Source organism: Numenius arquata, chromosome Z (assembly GCF_964106895.1).
Source record: "Numenius arquata chromosome Z, bNumArq3.hap1.1, whole genome shotgun sequence".
Classification (NCBI taxonomy): Eukaryota; Metazoa; Chordata; class Aves; order Charadriiformes; family Scolopacidae; genus Numenius; species Numenius arquata.
Genome location: NC_133616.1, coordinates 77,475,262 through 77,499,444, shown reverse-complemented (window position 1 = coordinate 77,499,444; position 24,183 = coordinate 77,475,262). Strand labels below are relative to the sequence as shown.

General features: G+C 38.2%; 1 protein-coding gene across 1 annotated transcript in view; it reads right to left on the bottom strand.

The window, feature by feature from the left end:
* MSH3 (mutS homolog 3) overlaps window positions 1-24,183 on the bottom strand; it is a 117,790-nt gene that overhangs the window by 66,620 nt on the left and 26,987 nt on the right. The window contains exons 9-10 of the mRNA XM_074165799.1: window positions 7,098-7,210; window positions 5,768-5,882 (exon numbers count right to left, since the gene is read on the bottom strand). Coding sequence (XP_074021900.1) covers window positions 5,768-5,882; window positions 7,098-7,210 — 228 coding nt within the window. The remainder of the gene's footprint in view (window positions 1-5,767; window positions 5,883-7,097; window positions 7,211-24,183) is intronic.

Genomic DNA, 24,183 nt, shown 5'->3' with positions numbered 1-24,183 from the left:
TAGAAGTATTTTCCACAGATACTTCTTGTTTTCTTAAAAAAAAAAAAAAAAAAAAAAAAAGTAGATTCAACTGGGTGCCCTCAAGAAGTTTAATGATAATTTGGAAGTATAGCCAACTCAGAACTGTACCCATAGTCATAATTATTCTGCACTAGTGTGCTATGACAGTAACCAGCAAAGTTGACCAGCAAAACAAAACATTGGAGGCAAAGCAGCAGCACTTTCCAAAGTAAACAATATTATAAGCAACAAAAACAATACTTCTTTTTATCATCTTCAGTCACAACTGCTGATGCTGGTAAAAATTAAATAGGAATGATTTCTGCTTGGCTCCCAATCCCAATCATCAACAGCACATCCTACCCACTGTTCCAAAAGCACCTCTTCTGCATCTGGGACGTACCTAAACAGCAGTTTCCCCCATTTGCTGCATTTCAATTTGCCACTATTCAAGTCTGTGATTTCTTAAACCCAGCTGGGTAAGGACCATGCCTTTCCATCTCTTCTCAAAATTGAAAAGGACACTTTTGGCTGTTCTATCAACCCTCAGTCACCCATATGCAGGTTTCAGGATTGTGGGTTTACTGGTTATAGTGTTTCCCCACTTCACCTGGCTTCAGAGCACATAACACAGAGTGTATTCTGTTCACAGGAAGCTTGCTCTCCAGTAATATTTAAAGACAACTAACTCTGCTCCACTGCAGAGTGTATTTACTATTTTTTCAGAATCAGATATGCTAAAGTTGTTCTCACACTATAAATTATGCAAGTTTTATATTATCCAGGTGTTTGCTTTATCTAAGTTACTCCACCCTGCTATTAACCCTGGTAATTGAGAGCTTAGAGTTTAAGAATAATAGCCAAGATCAACTGCAGTATATGCCCAACCAACAATTCCAGATGTCACAGCACAGAACATGTTTTGCTTCCACCCCCTCATCCTCCTTCAGCTTGGGATCAGAACTTAATACAAATGTGAACAAAGACAGACTCTTCGTAGGGAACTTAGGGACCAAATGGCATAAGAAGAAGGTTGTAAACAAATATTAAGTCAGTGCTGGTTTTGCAGCAAGGGTGCCAACACATTCCCTGTGAGAAATTCTAATAGGCTGCTAACAGCCACCTCCTGCATCAGTAAAAATGACCCTTCAAAAGCACTTCAGCTGGATCACGATGCCATAATTCCTTCTGTAGGTGACAGTGTGACCCGAGTTTCAAAGAACAGACTTGCAACTGTCTCAAGTACTTAAACAACACAAAACCCAAAAGACGTAAATGGCTGGCAATTCCACTACTGAGGAGCAAGGCAAGGTAGAATTATGCCATCTGGGCTGAGAAAAAAGAAAAGAGGAAAAAAACCCCACAAGCTTCTAGTAAGATTTAGGAAATTTGGGGGGAATACTTGTGATAAAAACGTTCCTACTCATAAAATGACTTTTCAGAATGGAACCACACTTGAAGATGAGTATTAAAAAGTTACTATGATTGCTTTAGGACAGTAAACTACATCCTCAGACTTTGATTCTTACATGTTACTGTGAAGTTGGATCATCTTGGTCATTCTGCCTCCTGAGAAGCTTGCAGTGAAGGGCAATTTTTTATATTGTAGTCATTATTCTCTCCAAAGGAGATATTATATATAATTTTGTACACAGTAACCCAGCCTAAGTGAATGCATGTTATTCAGATCAGTAGTTTTCAATTACTTTAATTCTGAAATCTGTAAAAACTTTCCAGCAAAGCTGCAAGGCACTGTATTGAAAGCCTACTAAGCAGCAGATTTTCTTTGCTCAATTACCTTTTACAGACCTCAAGGGCCTGTACCTTTGAGATTTCTAAGGGTGAATAAACCACAAAATAAACCTATATATTTAGATAACACTTGTGGGAACCCCTATTCAGCTTTAAGGAGTAAAACCAAGTCTCTCCATTTCTCAGAAGCATTAGCTTTCTTTAGGTATGAAAGACATTTACCACAGTCTAAATAGTGAAGGACATCAAGCCCAGACTATGTTTTGTATTTAATTAACCGGTTTTAAATTAATTAGCAAATATTGCCACAGGGCTAGAACTTCTGATCTGGATCTCTGATGTGATAGGAGTCCAGAAACTTCTGGCTAAAAGCAGTAAGAAAAAGACACACAAAATAGAACTGAAACATATGGAACAAAGAGCAAGAATAGATATGGAAGGACCTGGAATGGATTAATAAAAACAAAACTAATCTTCATTATTTTTATCCTGAGTTACTCTTTTTTTCTCTATTGAAATGACCCCAATGAGTGGGCCTGCAAGCTTGTTCTACCTTGATGTCTGCACTCTCTCAGCCCGTTTTCCTTGCACACAGCCTCAGCACTCCTACAAGTTCCAAATACCGAGAGTGCAAGAGGTCCCACCTGCTGCTCCTATTCTGTCATCGCTAAAGAGATGGTCAATCCTTTGCTAAGCACCTTTTCTTAGTGTCTGAAAACTATGCCTTTCCTTTTGCAGCCCCTATAGCTCCTGAGCTGACTTTGAAACCTCCCAAAATCATTTCAGTACTCGCTTTTTCAGTTTGAGTGGGTAAACAAACCTATGCACTGTCTTGTATGTATGATGTTTTTGAGGTCATCAGCACTCAAGAGGTACGAAAGCCTTATGAACACCATTCCCTCAATTTCTATTTTCAAGGATGTCCACCATTTTAAGCTGAAGAACTTACATTTTGACTTCTCTCTTAATTTCATCTTGCCAACTCCCTTCCACCCCTACTATAAGGTAAAATCAAACATTTCTCCTCTTCTTGAAGTCTTTCTCTTTCTCCTCCTCCCTCAAAGCCATTTTAACTTTCCCCTCTCCTCTTTCACTTCTGCCTCTGTCTTTTATTTTCAGTGCTGGTAGTTCTCCAATCCCAAAGCTATTCGCTTTCTTCAGAAAGATACCTGGCTCTTCCATTCCCTGCATTTCTTAAATTCACCTATCACTGTTCAAAATCTAAGAACTACAGTCTCTCTCTTCTGTCTCCAATATGCTGGAAGACATGTAGGTAAAATTAAAATACACCGAGACACATTTCCCCAGCAACTGCTATGCAAATGACTATTTTTCAAGCAAAACTGGGTACTCAACTGTATTTGAAAACCTCTCCTAGATGTCCACCAACTTCTTGTCAAAAGCCAATAAAGGTCTCTCAGTATGTAAAAGGTATTAGAACACATTGATCAAAAACCCCTTGTATCATTCACTGTTAAATGTATTTTTACTTGCTGCTAGAGCTCTAATAAAGTCTAGCCATATCCCAAGGTCCTGCCATGGCAGAAATCTTTTTTCTTTTTACTGTTTTGCTTTATTTAGCTTCAAATAAATATTAATAGTTATTCCCCACCACCACTAATGAGGATCCCTTATCACTTAACATGATGTTTCGTGACACTTACTATTAAATTGAGCTGGAATTTTTTTGAGCTGGGAGAAGAGTGTTTATCCAAAAAGGTACAGAGGTGTAAGGATTTTTTTTTGTTATTCTTCCTATCAAATAGGTCTTTTTCATCCAGATCTTGTCACTTACATTAATAAACTGAAAACTATCTCACAACTCCGACTTCATGCTCACTGACTCATCAGTATATGCTCACTGACCTGAATTCTCCTAGGAATTTTAAGTTGCCTAACAGTGCAATAGAAGTATGTCTCTTCTATTTCTTGCAGAATCACGGAAGATCCATGAGCCTGACACCCTTTGCTTAAAAGGCTTTCCCTTTTCAGTATTTAGACAGTATTTCACTGGCATTAGGAAAAATACTGAAGTTGAGTTTGCCTCAGTATTTGGCTCACTATTTCAATATATGTAACACACTAAAACCAGCAAGTAAAATTCAAGTAGTCAAAGCAGTAAAGGCTTTAGAAACAAATACAGTAGAATCCAAGCTCCTGAACACAAGAACAAAGTTATCTCAAAGAATGTACTTTACTTCTTCATAGTGTATCACCAAGATATCAAGTAGTTCACTGCCTTTCCACTCAGATGCTCATACATTCACATAAAGAACATTAGAACAACCTTCAGCAGGCAAATGTCAACTCTAAGATTTAGTGCTTTTCCTTCCCAGTCTGTAATTACCATTGATTTTAAGATGTAGCTATTACAAATGTGACTGACTGCTACTAAATAAGCCTTCATGTAATGATGCTTCTCCTCTGCTACTGAATTAATTCCTACATGAAAGACGGATTTTGTATTTCCCCCATCACTGTGTGTGATGGCATATAGGGCACTGTGACAACAGTGTTCTACAAATGTCACCATGGAATGGCATTTCCTTGGAGTTCACTTTCTTCTTCAGAAATTCTCACAAGATTTCTCCAGCTCCTGCCACACTACCCAAGCGTTAATAAAAAAAAAAAAAATAAAAAAGCCAACCAAAGAGGATGAGTGGGAACACCATGGTGCTATAACCCCACAGATAAGAGTGCTCCTTGATGGATGAGGCAGGGGAGATGCCTTAGAAGATGGAGAGGGGAAGGGCAACTTAAGGAAGAAAATCGATTCCAAAATCCAGAAAACCCAGGTATATATAATTTCCGAGTATTTTAGTAGATAATTGAAAAAGTTTTTACAGCTGAAATCTGCAGTCAATTTTTTAAATGTTGCTACATTTAAAAAAAAAGGGGTAATGTAGGGAGCCCTTCAAATTAAGCCTTCAAACTTTAAGAATTTCATACAACATGTAAACTATCTACAACTGATATGACATATCTCTGAGTTCCAGTTTAGAGGCAGACTCACTTTGTTAAATCCTGCTTACTTAAAGGACAGAGGAACAGTGAGACAACCAAGAGAATATTTTGCACAAGATCTATTACAGATAAAGCTGTTTAATTAAAGCATGCAATAAGCCCCAATGATAGTTTCAAACCCAAGCCAGGTAGGATAGCAATCTTTTATACTTGTGCGAGACAGGATAAAAAGATGCTTGAGTGGAAATATCTTTCCATTTTCATTTGATTGCACATGCATAAACCTGTTATGAATTTTGAGTACCCGCTTGAGCATATCTAATAAACCTAAGTGTTGGGACTACTTAAGGGAAGACAACATTATTTCCTTATCTGTGTGTTTTTGTAGTAACTTTGCAGAAATGGTGATAGTCTATCAAGAACTTTTTGCATGATTGTTCCCCAACTCCTAGTTATCACTGAGCCAACTCAAGCCATTTTTCAGAAAGCCAGGATGTTGAAGGTCTGTTTTCTTTACAATTGATAATTAGATTCACCAGCTCAAATAGACCTGCTGTGTACTGTCTAAACATTACAACGCATTAGCAATACCTACTTCCACAGCTATAGAAAATTATTTACACACCTTTGGCAAAATAGTTTTTTTAAAAAGTTGCCAAAAAAGCCCCAAATGCTGTTCACAAAGTTAAACTGAGGTTGAGATATGATGGCTGATACTGATTAACAAACTTTAAAATTTCCCTCCTCGTATCCACCAGTTTTTGCACCTTGTTTGTTTTCAAAAACACTTGGCAGCAGTACATGTTCATTTACATTACTCATAGTAAAGTCTAGACAAACACACTTCATAAAGATTTTCACGAAACACCACTTTAAAAAAAAATCCCTTGATTCTTTCAGTTCTGATTAGGAGCTTAAACGTAAAGTATACTTTTTACAAAGACTGTGTTTATCACTTGAACAGGTGGGGAAGTTGTCTGCTAAAACTTACAAGGTAACACTGGTACGTATATTGGTGCTCTTAATGGGAAGTTTAAATAAGGCAACTTACCTTGGATTGTAAAGCATCTTTTCCAAATTAAATTCTTTGAGGTATGCAATTACTGCTGCTAGGGAGGAAATAACGGGCTTATCCAAGCTTAGTATTACAGATAGTTTTTGAGGACCTTAAAAAAAAAAAAAGTTATTTTGTTGTTAACTTAGTATTTACTTCTGTATTTTAGAAAAAACATAATCTATTTTTCAATTTAATCAAATAGAAATCTGTAATATATATGCAGTGTCTATGATATCTATAAATCAACATAAAGTAAGGTTCCAAAATAACATTTATGGTTCCAAAGAATGCGGAACATTACAATAATGTAAACACATTATGAAACACAAAACATTTGACTGCACAGGTTTTTCTTCAGAAAAATGACTAACTGTTGGCATAAGAAATTCCTAAACATATAAACGAAGAACTGAATTCTGAAATCTCCATTTAAAAGGAATGAACAGGCCTTGGCACATGTGCTGATGATTTACGTTCCTCAGCCAGTCTGCAGAATACGATGCCATCTTTGTGACAGAGCTAGTTGTATTTGATAGTGTTTCTAAATAGTGCTCTACTACAGTCCCTGTTCCAGCTGCAACAATAGGAAAATTCACTCCATGATAGCTCAACATAAAATGGTATTTTTAAAAACCTTATTTATTTTTTCAGAGATGTTTTTAGAGCTGCTGTTCTGTTCTTAGAGTATTAATACACACAAGAACCTGAAGAAGCATTTCAGATGTTGAAGTCTCAGTTGCTATATATGTGTAAATTTAAATCTGTCTAAACACACATCTTCAAACTATGAAAAAAGAAAGGGATACTAGCCCTGTATTTATTTCTATTTAAATAATGTTCACATTCAAGGTTCACCTTCTCCAAGCTCAAAAAAGATACCAATGTGCAGAAAATTAAGCAGAAGGCCTGCATGGATGGACAAGATGCTCCTGATTAACTCAAACATTTAAAAGGAGGAGTATGAGAGGTGAAAGCAGGGACAGGTGACCCAGGAAGAATAAAAGACATTGTTCAAGCTTGCAGGGATGGGGTTAGGAAAACTAGAGCCCACCTGGAGTTGAGACTGGAAAGGTACATGAAGGACAACAAGAGCTTCTACAGCTACATTAGCAGCAGAAGTAAGACACAGGAAAATATGGGTGCACTGCTGAATGGGAAGCAGATCTGGTGACCAAGGACACAGAAGAGGATGAGGAGATCAACGCCTTCTTTGCTTTGGACTTTACCGGTAAGGTGTGCCTTCAGTTGCATGCTTCAAAGACATTCTGAATAATGGATCTGTAATATCAGGCACTTCTTTTGTGTAAAAATCTGACTGACATACCTGTAGTATCAGGCACTTCTTTTGCATAAAAATCCGTAACCAGCTGGAAAGCATGGCTGTACTCAAAATGGTGGTTTTCCATCCTTTCTATCCTAATCCTGTCATCCCGTAACCTGCAAAGCAAAAATAACTGACTTTCAATATTTGTACTCTCTTTGTGAAGAACACCTAAGTAGGTCACACCTAAGTAGGCTACTTTCTTTCACCTTTCCTTTGTTAAGAATTGAATGGGTAAAGAATGAAGAGATGAGCTACTTGGGCAAAGTAAAATAAAACCCAAACAGCAACAGCAAGCAAGCCCAAAAGAGACTTCAAGAGGTTGTCTCATATACCTACCAGGTAGATGTAAACATGTTTTCATCAATCATGACAAGTATTTGCCTTATCTGTTCTTAAAGACTCATGGTGCAAACAATGATGCAATTCTCCTATGCTATTACCATATTTAATTATCCTTTATCTTTAAAGGCTTTGTTCCACGTCGTACAGCTGTTGCAGCATTAACCTACCGCATCTTTTCCTATATGCAGCTGAAAAAAAAGTATTCCTGTCTTTTGTTTCATAACTATTTGAAGACACTTCCTTGTGCTATGGGACTTGATTTCTTTAAGCCTTTTTGCAGTCCAGGTTGTCAGGGATGTTATTAATGATAACCCAGTCCTCCCAAAATGTCAACAGTTCCTCCTGGTTTAGCAGTACCAGCAAACATAGCAAACTTACTCTGTTCCTCCATTAAGCCAAATGAGATCTCTTCCATGAATCCTTCCCTGCTGTCAGCAAGTAATTGAGAATTACAGCAGTACAGGATTTCAGCCAGTTTTGCAACCCATGAGGAATTCATCTTGCCTGTTTCCTGTCACCCCTGCTTTCACAGCCTGCTTATGTAAGACAGTAAGCAAAAACCTTTATTCATTGCAATGTGCAAGAGATCAAAGTTGCTCAGTACCTGGGGTTGAGTGTCAAGCAGCACACCTGAGATGCCAAAATCTGACTCAGAGAAGACTACGTGTGTGGTGTTTACAAGATACAACCTTTCTGCACTGGTTGCATTTCCTAACTGCTCACTGAAGTTAAAACTGGATGCTGCATTATCAATTCAATTTGAAAAGCTGTTAATACAGCATTAAACAGATGTGCTGGTTAAACAAACAAACAAAAACCAAAAACCAAACCAAAAATCACACACACTCCCCCTGCAACCTTTGAGCATAATTACACAGCGACAGAATGAGCACTGAAGAAGCAGCCAGTAGAAAGCTGCCAGTAAAAGACACATAAAATCTACTTGGCCTCAGATTATCCAGTCTCATACCACCATGGGACATGAATTAACCAGATACTTCTAGCACATTGGAATTACACCAATGAAAGGGATTGTGTAGGTATTATAGGAAGGAAGTTAATCAATACCCTTATTGAAGGACTTTTCAACTTTACAGGAAAAAACAGACAAGTTTTCCGCACTACACTGTACCTATTACCATCTTAAAGGATCAATATGTCTCTGAGGCTCAACTCTTAAAGATGAGAGTTACTTTCCTATAATATGTATCAAACTGACTGAATCTTACAGGTCTGACTTTTCTCAGCACATCCTGATGATCCCTTGCTTACTTCGAGTGCCTTACTTTTAGCTGACTGACCCAATTAAGTTTTCAGCCTTTAGACCCTCTGGGATTCCCCTCCGCCCCAACCTTACTCAGAATGAGCAAACATTTTTAAAGCAAATGCATTTCTGTAAAACACAATTAGTCTGTGTTCCTCAACCTCCGATAGCAATCAGATGTTTTCTTCCTTGTGTTTTCCACTTGCTCCAACCTTCAGCAATCATCTGCACGAACACATCCATCCATTTTGTTAAATTAGCATGTATACTCACTACAGCCTTTTTGAGAATACCACTTCAGCATTAAACTTATTTAAATGTGTTGTATGATACCTGCAGGTTAGCCGAGTACAAGCCTTTGAACCAGTCCTGCAATACAGCAGGGCTTTTCTGTTGACCATGCCTGAGTAGGGACTTAGAGAAATCTTTTTAAAACAGGATTTTGTTTTTAATTTCTATTTCTTATGTTTTCATAACACTGCCTTCAGAAAAGCAAGACTTAGCATGGTCTGCGAAGCTAATTTTTAGAACCAAAGTCAAACCAGAAAGCTTTAGGGGAGTAATTAATTTGATGATTCATGCCATACCTGCTTGTTTTTAAAGTAATGGTTAAAAATTAATTCTTATAATTTTCTTTAATACATTTGTGATTTTCTTTCATTTTATAACCAAATTTATCCAACTCCTTAGCATAAACTTTGGCAAATGATAGTTACAATCAATATAACTTGAGTGACTTCTTATAGTAGTACTTTTTTCATCAACTATATTGATAGGAAAGAGTTCAAATTAAAATTAGACAACTCAGTGATTTTTAAAGTTCTTTACATATTTTAATATTTATATTTTAGATATAGCATCATCAAACAAATACCTGACGCTCTGTATACCTTAAAGTATAGATAAAGTAAAAATATGAGAAGGTTAGATATCTATTCAACATACGGAAAAATTTGAATTTTTATCAAGATGTATAAAAACAAAATTTGTTGCAGAAGGTTTTCATGTCTGTCCTTTGTTTAGCCAGATGATCACCCATAGGCCATTTTTCTGATTATAGACAGAATGATATGTTGATGCTCTCCAGCTACCAATGCCTATTTAAATCAGAAGTCAATTTGCCATCAACTTTTGTAAACATCATTCTTGTCAGAACATCTACAATGAACTGTTGTGCAAATCATCCAGTATTTTATTGGTCTATTTTCCAGCATTTCTGAAAACAAGCAATCCTCATAGTCCCATGACACTGATAGGGTTAGTCAATGATGAAACTGAACTTTTCAAAGCTTTTTTACTTTCCATGCACAAGTTCTTCTGCTACCACCCTTAAATAGACATTGAGCAGAGATGTTTCAGGGTTTCAAGCGATCAGCTGAAGGTATGAATGAACCTGTAGTGCCCCTTATTAAAAATTCCCTGTTCTTTAAGTGCCCTGGGATTTGATGCAGAACTGTCTTTCCTTACAAGTTGAGTTATGGAAGTTGCTTGAAGAGATGATCATCAGCCAGTTAAGAATATGAAATCAATGTGTCCGTAAATAGATGCATAAAGGATGGGATCGTTAAATACATACATTTACACAGACACACACACACATACTTTTGTGTATATAACGTAATATATTAAGTCCACTCTAACCTATACTGTTCTGTGGTTCTGTTACTGTAGGGACTAATTTATCTGTCACCTTACTGGGAAAATGGCAAAGGATAACACTGCTGGGTTTTATCCCTCTATTTATCTGACAATTCAATGCATCCACTTAAGGATTAATTGCTTACAAAGTGCTGCAGGAAAAAATATTTAAAAGAGATCACAAAATTTGGGGGGGAAAAAATCTCTTAAGAAAAAGACAAAAAATACGCTAGAAGCTAGAAGAATGTCAACATAAATAAAACTAATTTACAGAAACTTGACTCAAGATACTTGAAAAAATAATAAAATATCTTATTGTAATAATGAGCTTGCATATAAGCACAAAAGCGCACTGCGGTGTGCTGAATAAAACAGGAGTCACTTCATTACTGCTCCACAATTCACAACTGAACAGGCGTAAAGTGCATAAAGACCTCCTGAAAAACAAACACATCCAAACAAAGTTTTAAAGTTCAGGAAGCCTTGTTAAGGAAAGCAAGTAACTCCAGAATTTTATGTTCCAACTACTATCGTGTCCTGCCCATTCTGGTTTAGGACTATCCAAATGCAGGGGTGCAGGCACCAATACTTTACTGTACATCCATATATCACAACACAAGTTCATAAATGATACAGAATTTGGGAAGGGACATCTCTGCTCCTAAAATTTAGTGAGAAGTTTTTACTTCTGATGCTAAGCACAGATTTATGAAGCACAAATAACTGCTATTTCATTTTTCCTATTCAAACTGCTATTTTTTTTGCACTTCTCATAGTGCACTCTGCTAGGACGACCAGTCTGTCACTGGGGAAAAATGCCTACACCCCCCAGTAGAGCAAGCTAACCTGAATGCATTAATCGTTTCAGAAATCCAAGTATATAGTGTTCTCTTTCCTTATTACCATACTTAGCAGCAATTGTGTTTCCTTTATTTGTCATCATTGTACTACCTTTGTTACACAATCGCTTCTAGCTCAGGGGCTGTAGGTTTGAACTTGTCTGTGAGAACTGGAGACCAATCATCTTTCCTTTTTTGGTAAATCTTGGCATAGAGCTCCAGTAGCTTCTCTGGCAAAGCCTCAATGACATTTCCAAACAGCTGTTCTTTTGGCACTGAGTGCATACATTTTTATAAGCACAGCTTTTTTTCTCCTGCCAGAGTAAAGTACTTTCCCATATTTGCTCTCAACAACCTTCAGATACAAGAGATGGAGACAATATTGTTGCAAGGAAAATGGCAGCACAGCCACCTTCTCTGTGTATCTGCCACTCTCAGAATGATATAGATCACTGCTGTCTGTAATAACCAATCAATAGTTACCACATTACTATCAATATCCTACATATAACACATTACCCCACAAGACCTCCAGCTCCCCAAACCTTCATTTATGCTAGAGGCTGCTGAAAAATCTAGAAGTAAGTCTAACACACTTTAATATATATACACACACATATGTATATTTTACATATATATACATACACACACACAAAAAAAAACTTGGGGAAAACTCCTTGCTTGCCTTTTACTATCCAAGCTATCAACGTTTCTCAACACGTACATCCTGATTTCCTTCTAGTCTCTTTAGCAGAACTACAGCTGAAAAGAACTCCGTATCTAAAAGCTAAGAGTCTGGATCCAAGAAATTTGAAGAAAACATTCTTTTAGCTTTAGGAACTCAGAGACAGGAGCTGTGAAGGAAGAAGAGCTAAGAGGCTACCAGAAAAGGCAAGAGCAGAGGGTTGTGCAGGCACTGTATGACACTCTATGCCTTCTGTGAGGACAGAATTATGTACTGCAGGACAAAACACACACAGTTGCACTCCAGTAGCTACTGCGTCCACAAATAGACACAAACAAATCTTTTTCAGTCTTCTTCCATCTGCCTGTTCTGAAGAATGGGATGAGACAGACTACACTTGTCCCATGGAAGCCTAGTATTAAGGATCAAGAACTTCTGGGAAACTATTTCTAAGCACCTGGAAGCATGTGAGGTAACAGCCAGCATGGATTTGTCAAGAAAAAGAAAATCCCCTCAAATCAATTTAATTTTCTTCAATGGCAGAGGAACAGAATCTGTGGACAGAGAAGCAGCAGATGATTTCCTACATGCTTGATTTCAATAAAGTTATTTTATATTGTTTCACAGAACATTCTTATAACTGATCTATGAAAGCATGATTTACATGAAAGTACTTATTACAGAATGGGTGCAAAACTGGATGGAGAGCAACTCTCAGAATGGTATCAGGGGTTCATTGTCAAAATGAAAGAACATGTTTCACAAAGTTCCATAAAGGTCAATACTCCATCTGGTAGCACTCAGTACTTCAGTTATCATTTGGACAATGAAACGGAGGACTACCCCAGTGAACTTGCAAAGGGTATGACATTGGAAGTGACTGCAAACCAGACTTGAACTCAAAACACAGTGGAGAAATTACCTAAAAAAATACAAGTTGTCTCTATCATGTATGGCTGTGAATAAACCCATGTATGTGCAGGTAGAATGGGAAATAAATGAGTAAAAGCTCTAACTTCTAACATGGTAGTTCTTTCCATTAAACATCCAAAGCACATATAGTTTACTTGTGAATTGTTAACACAGAGCAGTTCACATCCAGTGAAGAGCACTACTTAAAGTGATCTTCAGTACCTTATGATTGCTCTTCAGAAATCAGCACAGTAACTTCTCCACTCTTCCAGCAATATTTCGCTCTGTGTTTTGCAGGTGCTATATAGGACATGGCACTGGGAAGACTCGGCTCACTTTGATTAGGTCTCATCAGGAGACCGAGAGCACACTGGACTGATCTGCCACGTGCTTGTTCTACTGTCACCCTCCACCCGCACCCCTGATGGTGATGTGCTAAAGACAGCTTTGTAAACCAGCTATGCAAGTTTGTCCCCAGAATCACCACTGGCACAACAACTCCTCCATTCAGGATTATGCCAACCAGCAAAAATGTCTCTTCTTGCATGGCTTCAAATAAATTAAAAAAAAAAAAAAAATCCCCAAAGCAACACCACCACCACCACGAAACAAAATAGAGGAACACCCTGCCTAATATCTGCCATACAACATTAACACCAATGAAATAATTCTACCCCAGTTATGCCCCACCATGGAAAACACCTCTTTCTGAATCAAGGTGTGAGTGAGGAAAGAGTGAAGACATAGATCTAATCATCCGCTCATGACAGCCTGCAGTCACCCCTGTGGCTTGCCTCTCTTTTCTCCACACCATCAAGTCCCCCCCAGCAGAGCATATTTTGTGGCCTTGTTTAACTAGTCTGTGGCTACTTCTGCCCTGAATTTTATGACATTATTAATACAAATTTAAGGTTGGAAGTTTCCAGCAGAATTAGCACACACTTTAATATGTTTTTTTTAGAAAGATGATGTCACTGTGGTGCCTTTCTGTCAGAGAACAGTTCAACAAATTCCAGATGCATCCTATCATGCACTCCTTGAAACACTCGGGGTTTAAGCACACAGCAGCATGCCCGAGCTTACCAGCTAATAGTCACCAGAAGTTTCTCCAAAGGAACACCACTAACATAACCCTAACATGGCGCTAACATGACCCACAGAGCTTCTAACATCTCACGATACAGAAGAACGTGATAAACTGCTGCATTCTGCCTGAGCAACCCAGTGTGCCATCATTAAAGATTCTGAAGGAGCAGCGTGCTTTGATGCTTGGCACTTGGCCTCAAGCCAACATTAAGTCGTAACTGGGGGAGGGAAGGAAGGACAGGTAATGTAAAAGCAAATGCAAGTATTTCTAAAATGCCAAATAGACAATACAGTTACAAAGATAAAAAATGCACAGGCGACAGAAATGAATAAAACTCCACATTTACGCTATATATATATATATCTCCTACAATCAGATGTGGAAGACTCCATTCCATCTGCACCCAGCTGACGTGCCATGGAACACATTGAGCTTTTGGGATCATTTTCAAATTCTGAACTCTTCTCTCCCCCTTTTCTCCTCAAGAATGGATTGATTCCACTCTCCATATTGCCCAAGTTTTTGCCAAGTACTGAAAAAATTGCTGATAGGAAACAACACAGATAATTAGACAGGGTCATATTCTGTATTTTCTTTTCACACAGGGTCTTAAACTTCATACAACAATGTATAGCTGGACAAGCATACTTTATACAAATGGACTAAATACTCATTTACCTCAATGATAGCGCTTCTTATTTTCTAATGTTAATTACTTTGCAGCTGCATTTCTGTGCATGGCTACTGACTATCATGGTACCATGCTCCCCACCCTGCCCCTGGCTGTTTGTTCGCACTGCTTCCTCTGGAATAGCTGTAGAGCTTTTCTGACCTTGCAGCAAGCACTCGGAGCTTGCTATGGCAGAAAAAATTCATGGTGGGGGGAAGGAAAAAAAAGCTTTTTGCTGGCTTAGCATGGTTAAATGGCTCAGCAACAATGAAGTGAAGAGATAGTCAGGGTGACAGGATCAGGGCAGCCAGCTCTGATAACTATTTCTAAGGGAATCTGTGGCAAAAGCTTACCACCAGAAAGCTTTAGGAGCATTGGCTATTGGCTCAGGCTTGTATCACAGTCCTCTTCCATTCCTCCCTAGGGCCAGAAGCTTTATTTCACTGTTTGCAGTTGGTCATCAAGAATACTCACACCCCTCAGAGACTTTCACTGCCTGACCATTCCGCCCCCTCCACCTCCAAGTATTCCTGTTTTCATTGCTGAACAACTTGATTTTGAATCTCAGCAATGATCACAGTGAGCAGAGTAGAACCACGTATCCCGCTTCTAAAACTGAAGAAATCACTGAGAGACCTCTGGAGGTCATGTTGTCCAGCCCTCCACTTGAAGCAGGGACCATCACCAACATCAGATAGGTCACTTCACTAAACGCTATGAGAGTCTGTCACTGGTACGAAGAAGGAGTCGACAGAAATGAGAAGTGGGTTGTAAGAGCAAGTCCGAGGTCAGACCAAAATGAATCTTAAACCGTAGCACAAAGGAGAAGAGTGGGAGATGGAGCAGCCGCAGCTGTGGGAGCTCCACGCTGAACTCCCACAGAGAACAGGACAGAGGCACATCTATCTGCTGTTACAGCCGCATGCTAAAAGGAAATACTGCAGCACGAAAAGCAAAACAGTTGTAACTGCTCCTTACTGAAACCGTGACGAGGAGCCGAGTGCCAAAATTTTCCAGTACGTGACACGCACTAGAAACACGTAGAGAACTGCTGTTCTCTGGAAAGTACAACAAAACTGATGTTTAGGGAAAAGAGATTTAACTTAGAGAAGCAATGTCAGGGTCAAAATAAAGAGCCCCATCTATGCAACTATTTGGAAAAGAACGCAGAAATGTAATCCAGGAATTATATCATCATTTTAATCTGCTTTTGACATATTTCCCTCAGAAGCCAGCAATAGTCCATCCCGAAATATTTATTTTTACGAAGACGATGCCCTACTGCAAAACACTGTTGAATCTGCTCATATAAAGAAATATTTTAGATAATTTCATCCTTGAATACATGACCTACAGCAACCACTTAACACTATTTTCAATTATCCTCTAACATAGTGATAACTGACTATCAAAACTCCCCCTAAATTAACATGCTTTTTTACCAAAAAGGGACTTGTAAAAGAATGTCAACACCACAGACAACAGGGTAGAAGACAGAAAAACTGAGCTTTGTATTACATATTATATAAATAGAAATATTACAACCTTACCTTGCATCATTAAAAAAAAACCCCTACAAGTGCTTCATAAATGTTAGCAATAAATTAAATCAAAGGAAGAGAGTGACCACAGCTAAAAGACACCAAAAATTCTGGACAAGCATAGCGAAGGAAAAGATGACAGAAAAAAATTGAAATAAAACGAGTTTTGAAACTCTAATACAAATGTGTATGGTGAATTTTGAACTATCACCTTGATCTAAATGGCAGTTTTTTCTACTATCCCCCTCACAACCCCACACAACCTTCACTGTATTATACATCTTTCAAAAGCAAACATACTGCTCTTTGCTTCACAAGGTCACGTGTTGTCTGATCATACTTGGGCTGACTGACAGGAACAAGAAACTTTCCCATTTTGAACAGCAAAAACTTTTGAGCACAAAGCACTTTTCTTTGTTTCTCTTCTAACCTTTTTGGTAAGGCTTCCCACCTACCTGATCTTACAGTGAAGTCACAACCATTGTGCTTCTGTCAAATCACTGCCTACTGTCATTAAAACTCACCATTACAACCCCATTCTAGGATCAAGCTGATGGAGAAAAATTCAGTAGAGTACATCTTATTCAAGTTCACCTCTTCCCCAGCAGCAGAAGTAATGGCCCAAATTCAGTTTGAAGAAAGTCAAGCTCAATGCTTAACAATGTTTCCCACCCATTTTAATTATCTCCCTTTCCCTTATGCAGTGCCTGAGCAAAATCTCTTAGGCATTTATAGTTTAATATATTTGAAATACCACTAACCCTCAAAACATTGAAAGTTATCTGGATCCTTTACATACATATGCAAAACATTTAGTGCTTTGTCCAAGAAAGGAAAGTGTTTCCTAGGTGAGGCTGTTCAAATAAGTAAAAATTAAAAGCAGATGGCTACAACGCAACATACTTCTGGAAAGAATCTTGAATTCAACTTAGTGACTCCTCCACAGGAATAAAGAGAACCCCAAACCAAAGCTGAATGCTGCAGAACGTATCAGCCACAGAAAATCCACAGCGGTTCTGAGGAGTGCTGCTGAAGCATGAACCACACCTTTTCCCAGGTGATGGATAAAAGGATATTACACTAGCACAGACAGACACCATAAATAGGAAGCTGAATGGAAGTCACCAGTGGCTTATGAAACATAATTTCCAATGATTATATAAGAAATAATAGAGATGGTGACAGACAGAGTCCATTCGCGTATCTGTTGTAAATCAATTTGAACTAACCTCCCACACTACTACCACAACTGTACCTGCCAAGAACTGTCAAAAACATAAATCTTGTTCTTTAATCAGCATGAGGATTGCTGTGGAAATTTACTAGGAGCGCTGAACATCCAATATGGACCACACTAAGAAAGTATATTGCTTCTGCAAGCAGGAAGGCAGTACCTGGATTTTCCACCCATAACTGCACTGAAACCATTTACGTCAACAGCTCTGAAGAAGGGATCTATCTCCTGTTCAGACTCTAACACACCTTCCAGTGGTCTGTAAAGACATGGTATGCCCACTGCTTGGTTTACAACTTTGTATACGGGAAGCTCAGAACCTTTTACAATAAATAAGTGCTTACATATACACTAACAATAGAACAAAAGGGAACTCGTATGAGAAGACTGTCTCGCTGTTTTGTTGCGCTGGACTGCTGTGGTAGAGGAAGAGAGAAAATGTGAAGGTCCCCCAGGGACAGCCTGAAGGAGGGAGAAGGCCAGGGAGCAGATGGTTGTACTTTCCACACAGATGTCATGTGGGAATGGAAGAGCTGAAAGGCCTCCAGGAAGAATCTATCTATGCCGTGTCTGCATTACAGAAAGTAATATTCTGACCCCTGTCTGGAAACTGATCAGCAGTCAAAATTAGCTACATGTAACTAATTCTGCCCTCTGATCCATAGATTTGTGTTCACAGCTGGAGAACGCCTGATACTACAAATAAACTAGTGGAGACTGGAAATTTTGTTCTGTCAGTTTACTAGGAGTGCAGATCACAGTTCAGAGCAGAAACAATGGCGTAACATTTCTCCCATGCATTCCTCATCCAACTGCTGTCAGAAGAAACTCACTGGTTCTCAAAGTGGCAGATGTCAACTAGCAACACATACCTGAAAAAAATCTCCCATAAAAAATTAGAAATGCTGAATCCTCTTGGATAAATACTTTGATGACCCTGTAGGATTACAGACCAACTTAAAAAATATTAAGCAGGAAAAAGAAAAAAAAAGAAAAATTCAGCCCATAACATCTCACTTCAAGTTTGAAAGGAAAGTATACACATTACTATATTTTCAAACTATGCTGACGGTCATTACACCTGGCACTCAGGCAGAAAACCTGCAATCATTCTTGAATTCTTTGCTTAAAACACCACATTATTCTAACAAGTTATAACAAAAAGAAGGAGAAAAATTTCAAAATACGTCTTCAGGATTTGGATAACTTTATCCAGATATGTTTTGCACAAGACTTTATATTCTTAATTAATATTTTTTACTATTTTCTGCAAAATAAGTATCTTATCTATATCCGGACCTGAAATTTTTGGGTGGTCATTCCTCTGAGTATTACTCATCATTTAAAAAAGTGGGAAATATATTCATCCAAGCTGCAGAGGAAAATAAAACCAACAGCATGGTGTTTAAATACCACACAAGGCTCCATACTCAGGGTAACATTAAATAGGTCTACATGACCCATCTAGAGGAACAATTCAGGCTGCACTGTAGCAATTGTAATTCAGCTAGCAGAGGTAAAAAGAGTAACATGAAGCACAAAGCTTCACAGCTATTGGTATCTGTGCCATCAAATTGGTGCTCATTGCTTATTTCCTTTACAATCACAACTCAATTATTCTTGTCGCTTAGACTTGATTTTTCCATGCAGGCAGGACACTAAGGGATACTGCCATGAATTTTGTGCAAAGAAAAAGCGGGGAAATGTAACAGGATAAAGTAATTTGAGTACCGTGAAGGCTAATCCATACTGGGCCACAATAGTGCAAGGATGGTGAGATCAGAAGAAGTGATTATTCCACTCTACTTGGTATTCATAGGACCCTATCTGGAGTAATGAGTCCAACTTGGGCCTCCAGTACAAAACACCTATCAACAAGCTAGAGGGAATCCAGAAGGACCTCCAAGACAATTAGGGAGCTAATGCACATGGCAAATGAGGACAGATGAAGAAAACTGCTTATTTGGTATGGAGAAAGTTAAGGTGACATGGTTTAGTGATGTTTTTTTTAATCAGAGTTAGGTTGATGGTTGGACTAGATGATCTTAAAGGTCCCTTCCAACCTAGACAATTCTATGATTCTATGATTCTGCTATATAAAGAGCATTTAGAAAAGCCTGGAGCAGACTCTTGTCAGAGGTGCACAATGAAAGGACAAAACCAAGCAGTCACAAGTTGCAACTTGTTCAAACTTCTACACAGATTTTAGGAAAATAAATTCTTCCCCACAAGACCAATAAGCAGGTGGTACAGAGAGGCTGGGGACTTCCCTTCCTTGAGGATTTTCCAAACTGGGCAAAACTGTATGAAACCTGATCTAACATGGAAGACAGCCCCCTGCTCTGAGCAAGAGGTTGAACAAAATGACCTCCAAAATCCCATCCAAGCCAATTTTTTTCCAGGATTCTGAGAAACAAATGACTCTTAAGAAACTGTAAAAGCTATTAAATAAAATTTAAACCAGCTGTATCTTAATTGCACCAATAAGAACAAGAACATACAGACTGGCTGCATAGCCTTTCTTGCTTTACAGCACTGTTCTACCAAGCAGTTTCTTCTGTGCTGTAGAAAAGAGATGAGCATATAACATTTAATTTACTGTTATTGTAATATGTAATTATGTAATATGTAATTTACTGTTTACTCACACATCTCAGAAACTCAAGATCTGTGCTCTGAGCAGTGGATGCTCTTTGGAAAACTAAGGAATTTTCCATGCAGGAATTCTCTTACTATGTCTTCATGTACAGGATTTCAACCATCCATAGTTAGAAAATGAAGAGATACACTCTCCCTTTTCTGTGGGCAACCTTCATATGCAACAGTAAGGACAGAACATACTCTTTAAGCTGATTATCTAACCGTATTTTTCAGCTGAGAGTGTGGCCCATCTCTTATCTTATTTTTTGATTTCTGGCATGCAAAACTTGCTGTTCACATTTCATTCTCCTCTCACGCCACTGACAGCATCAGTTGAACTGACGCCCAGTGAAAGGATATGATAGATTATGTAACTACTCAATCTACTAGGTTTTTCCCCTTATTGCCTCCATTTGGAGGATCAATGTTTGGGACACCTAACGCGTTCAAGTCCCCTCTACGGTACAGAAGTAAAGCCACAAGATCTTGCAGCAGTCAGCATTTTTAACCACATATGTAATTAGAGATATAAAAAAAAAAAAACTATTAGGAGTCTTCATTCCAAAAATCAAACATACTCTGTTTTGAAGAAGCTTTAGTAATAAAACTGAGTTTGCCTTTGCACATGGCTATACCTTGCAAGTCTTTTTCAAGGAAGATCCAGTTGTGTGTTGCTACAGTGCAGTTTTCATAATGATCCTACAATGTAGTATGGCTGGAAAAGTGTATTATCCCTGATTTTCTTCCAAAAATGACTCCATCTGAGCTCTGCAGCTATGCTAAAATAAAGAGACTCCAATTCCAAACTCACAAAGATATCCAGTGAGACACTACCTTCAAATCTAAACACAATAGGCAAAATTCTCCTCTATCCTCACTCCTTTTTTCCTTTGTTGTTACTGGAATTATTCTCTTTCATTGCTGCCAAGCCATGACAACACCCTGGTTTCAGCTGAATTCTACCTCTCCCCAGTATGCCTGATACTCATCCTGCACTCCAGAACACAACTTTCTAACTTGATCTTTCAGTCACCCAGTGAAAACAGGATGACATTTAAGATGGGGGTGAGGGAGCTGAATAGAACAACAAATCCAAGTATGGAGTGAGCAAGAAGTCCCTGAGGAAGTAATCTGAATGAAACCCAAAAATAAAAAGGAGCAGGAACTTTTACTGTTACAGCTCTTAATTTGAGAATTAATATCAATTCATTTCCACACCAACATCAAAAGAGGCTTCAGAGTTTTGGTCATGTGCTAATGGCAAATGGGATTTTTATTTTTAAGAATTCTAATTCAAACAGAAATTCAGCTCTCATACATTAAAAAGCCCTTGCAAATGGTAGACAAACATTCAAAGAAGTCTTCAGACCCTGAGAGCTCTGTGTTAATCCCCAGGGAGGCCAAACTGTGGTTTCTGGGAAGAGAAAGACAGCTGCCGAGTTTGGTCAAGATTTGTCTTGCAGGGTCCCAGTGGAAAGTGTAGTATGAACACCAAAGAAGGCTAGTTATAGCCCCACTGTTAGCATGGCAGTCCAAAAGAGGAACAGAGGTTATCCATAATCAAGGGGACCTTTGCAGTTCTCAGTCATCTCACAAGAGTAAAACTGAAATACAGAATGGTTCTGTGAGGCCCTTCTTGTACCTGGGGAAAATAATTTCCAAGCTTGGGAATGAACAATGTAAACCCAATGGAAAAAAAATATGCTACTCGTGCAGAAGACTTGTATGTTTTATGTTGCTATATATGTTGTTGAAGGCCAATTCAGCAAGGTGGAGCTCGCTTTCAGTATGTGCCTATTTACTGCTCTCAATATACAAGCCCAGCCTGAGAATCGCACTGCTATTAGAAGATTTCTTGTGTGTAGTGAGGAAAAAGCAACCACGCTCAGCTTTAGTCATGCAGTGCTCCCCTCTGGGAACAAAGCACTCTGGCGTGATAACTGTATATGTCATATTTTATAAGGGTTCTCTGCCAATCGGTAACGTAGTCTGCCTCCATACGAAGTAGTACATGCCTACAGATACTGGTCACCCAACATGCACTGAACTAAGAAACTATCATTTAAATCTCACTGCTTGAGCAGAATTTGGCATGAGGAAATTCTCATCTGCCTCAGATAAAGAGCTTTACATGTTTTGTAATGTTTTTAATAGAGGCTGCTGGACAGAAAACAGGAAACAGCTGGCTAGTCAATTACACTTTTAATTAATGTTTCCTTTCATAAGCTGATACAGATTTAAGAATCCATTAGATGTGATGAAATGAACTTGTTATTTTTTCAACAAATTATTTCAGGCTTTCCTGTAAGATGGTCAAAGATGTTTAAACACAGTGACGTTTCCAATATAACAAAGAGTGTTAGTAATTATGCCCTCTACATACAAAATTTTCTTTCACTGCCATATTCCCGTAATTAAGAGTGGCACAGTTTAACCATACATGGCTACTTACCTTGATGTCACATTCTATGAAAGTTAATACAAGTGAAAAAACTGGTAAGTTATCTTTCCTATGGCTTAATTTGCTATGTAACATACAGATGCTGTACACTATGTATTTTTCATCAAAAAATCAAAATTAAATTTCATCAAAAGATCAAAATTAAAATTGAAACTCAATTTCTCTCATGTTTACACTTTGGAGGCCTGGATTTGAGTGAACGCTCTCCCTGGCAATGGTTTAGCCCAAAATACAATTTTCAATATCACAAGACTGCATGCTGTCTCTGTAGAACTGAACTGAAAACAGAAGTGGCAGAGTTTTGTTTTGGTTGGTTGTTGTTGTTTTTTAAAATAAGATAAAAATTGAAGAAAAAAAACCAGTATCTTAATACTACTGGTAACTGATATTTATTCTAACTTACTAGATTTTGCAGTCAAGCCTTAAGGAAACTAAAGAATAAAAATTCTGTTATTACCAATAAATGAAATGCTTACAATGTTAGAGAGAATAGAAGGATAAAGCCACTCGATGAAACTGTTCTATTTTTGTCAGATCAAGAATTTTCACAGACAAGACACATTGCCTTATTTTGTTTAGTCCCTGTATTTTAAAATACACAAAGCTGCTGGCATAACATATTGAAATCTGTCTATAAAGAATGCTCCAAGAATTCCCTTCACCCAGCTTAGTACAAAAGGTACAAGGTACTAGTTTACATTCTGCTCATAGTAAATGATGAGACAGAAGCATCTGAAGAGACATCCCTAATAATGCACATCCATTTCTTAACATGATTTGCATCTGAAATACTATATGTGTATGGACTGCAATAAAGGGACTTCAGTTCCATGGTAGGTCCTCTCTCAACAATCAACCTGAAATCATACAACTGTCAACATGACCATGCTTCAAGACAAATCTTCATTTTTTAAAAAAAGGAACTATGTTAAAAGAAAGAGATTTTTTTTTTTCTTTCAGTTTATCACATCATGAATCCTGTTTAGAGCACAGTGCTCACACAACCAAGAGTACAGCCTGACCATCAATTCACGGAATCACGGAATTGCCAGAGTTGGAAGGGACCTCTAGAGACCACCTAGTCCAACTCTCCTGCTGAAGCAGGATTGCCTACAGCACATTACTCAGGACTGCATCCAGGCGGGTCTTGAAAAATCTCCAGAGTAGGGGACTCCACGACCTCCCTGGGCAGCCTGTTCCACTGCTCTGTCATCCTCACAGGAAAGAAGTTCTTCCTCATATTTAAATGGAACTTCCTATGTTCCACCTTGTGCCCATTGCCCCTCAAACTGACATAGATTAACACAACCACCAAACAACAGTCCTGCCATTCCTAACATCTTCATTCTTATCTCTTTTCTTTTCCACTGGCTTAAGAGCTTGGACAACCATATAGTGAACTGAGACAAGAATCCTAACCAGTCAAAAATTTACCCAGAAAGACCAAATGACCGTAGCGGTTCTTCACCTGTCCCAGCTACTTGCTGCAGTCCACCATGAAGCCAAAAGACTTTTGTACTGAATGTATGAAGGAGGCCATGGGATAGCATAAATGATTTCTTAACCCACCAATACCACTGAAAATGTATTGATGAAACTCCATTCTGAGGTTCCTTTCCACAGTTTGTTAAAAATCAAACATATTACTTTTTAATTAATAAAATTTGATAATATGGTAATTATATATCACAGGCAGATTAAACTATCATGTGTCTTCAATTCACTTTTGTAACATCAAAAAGCTACACAACAATTATTTGTTAGTTTGGCTGA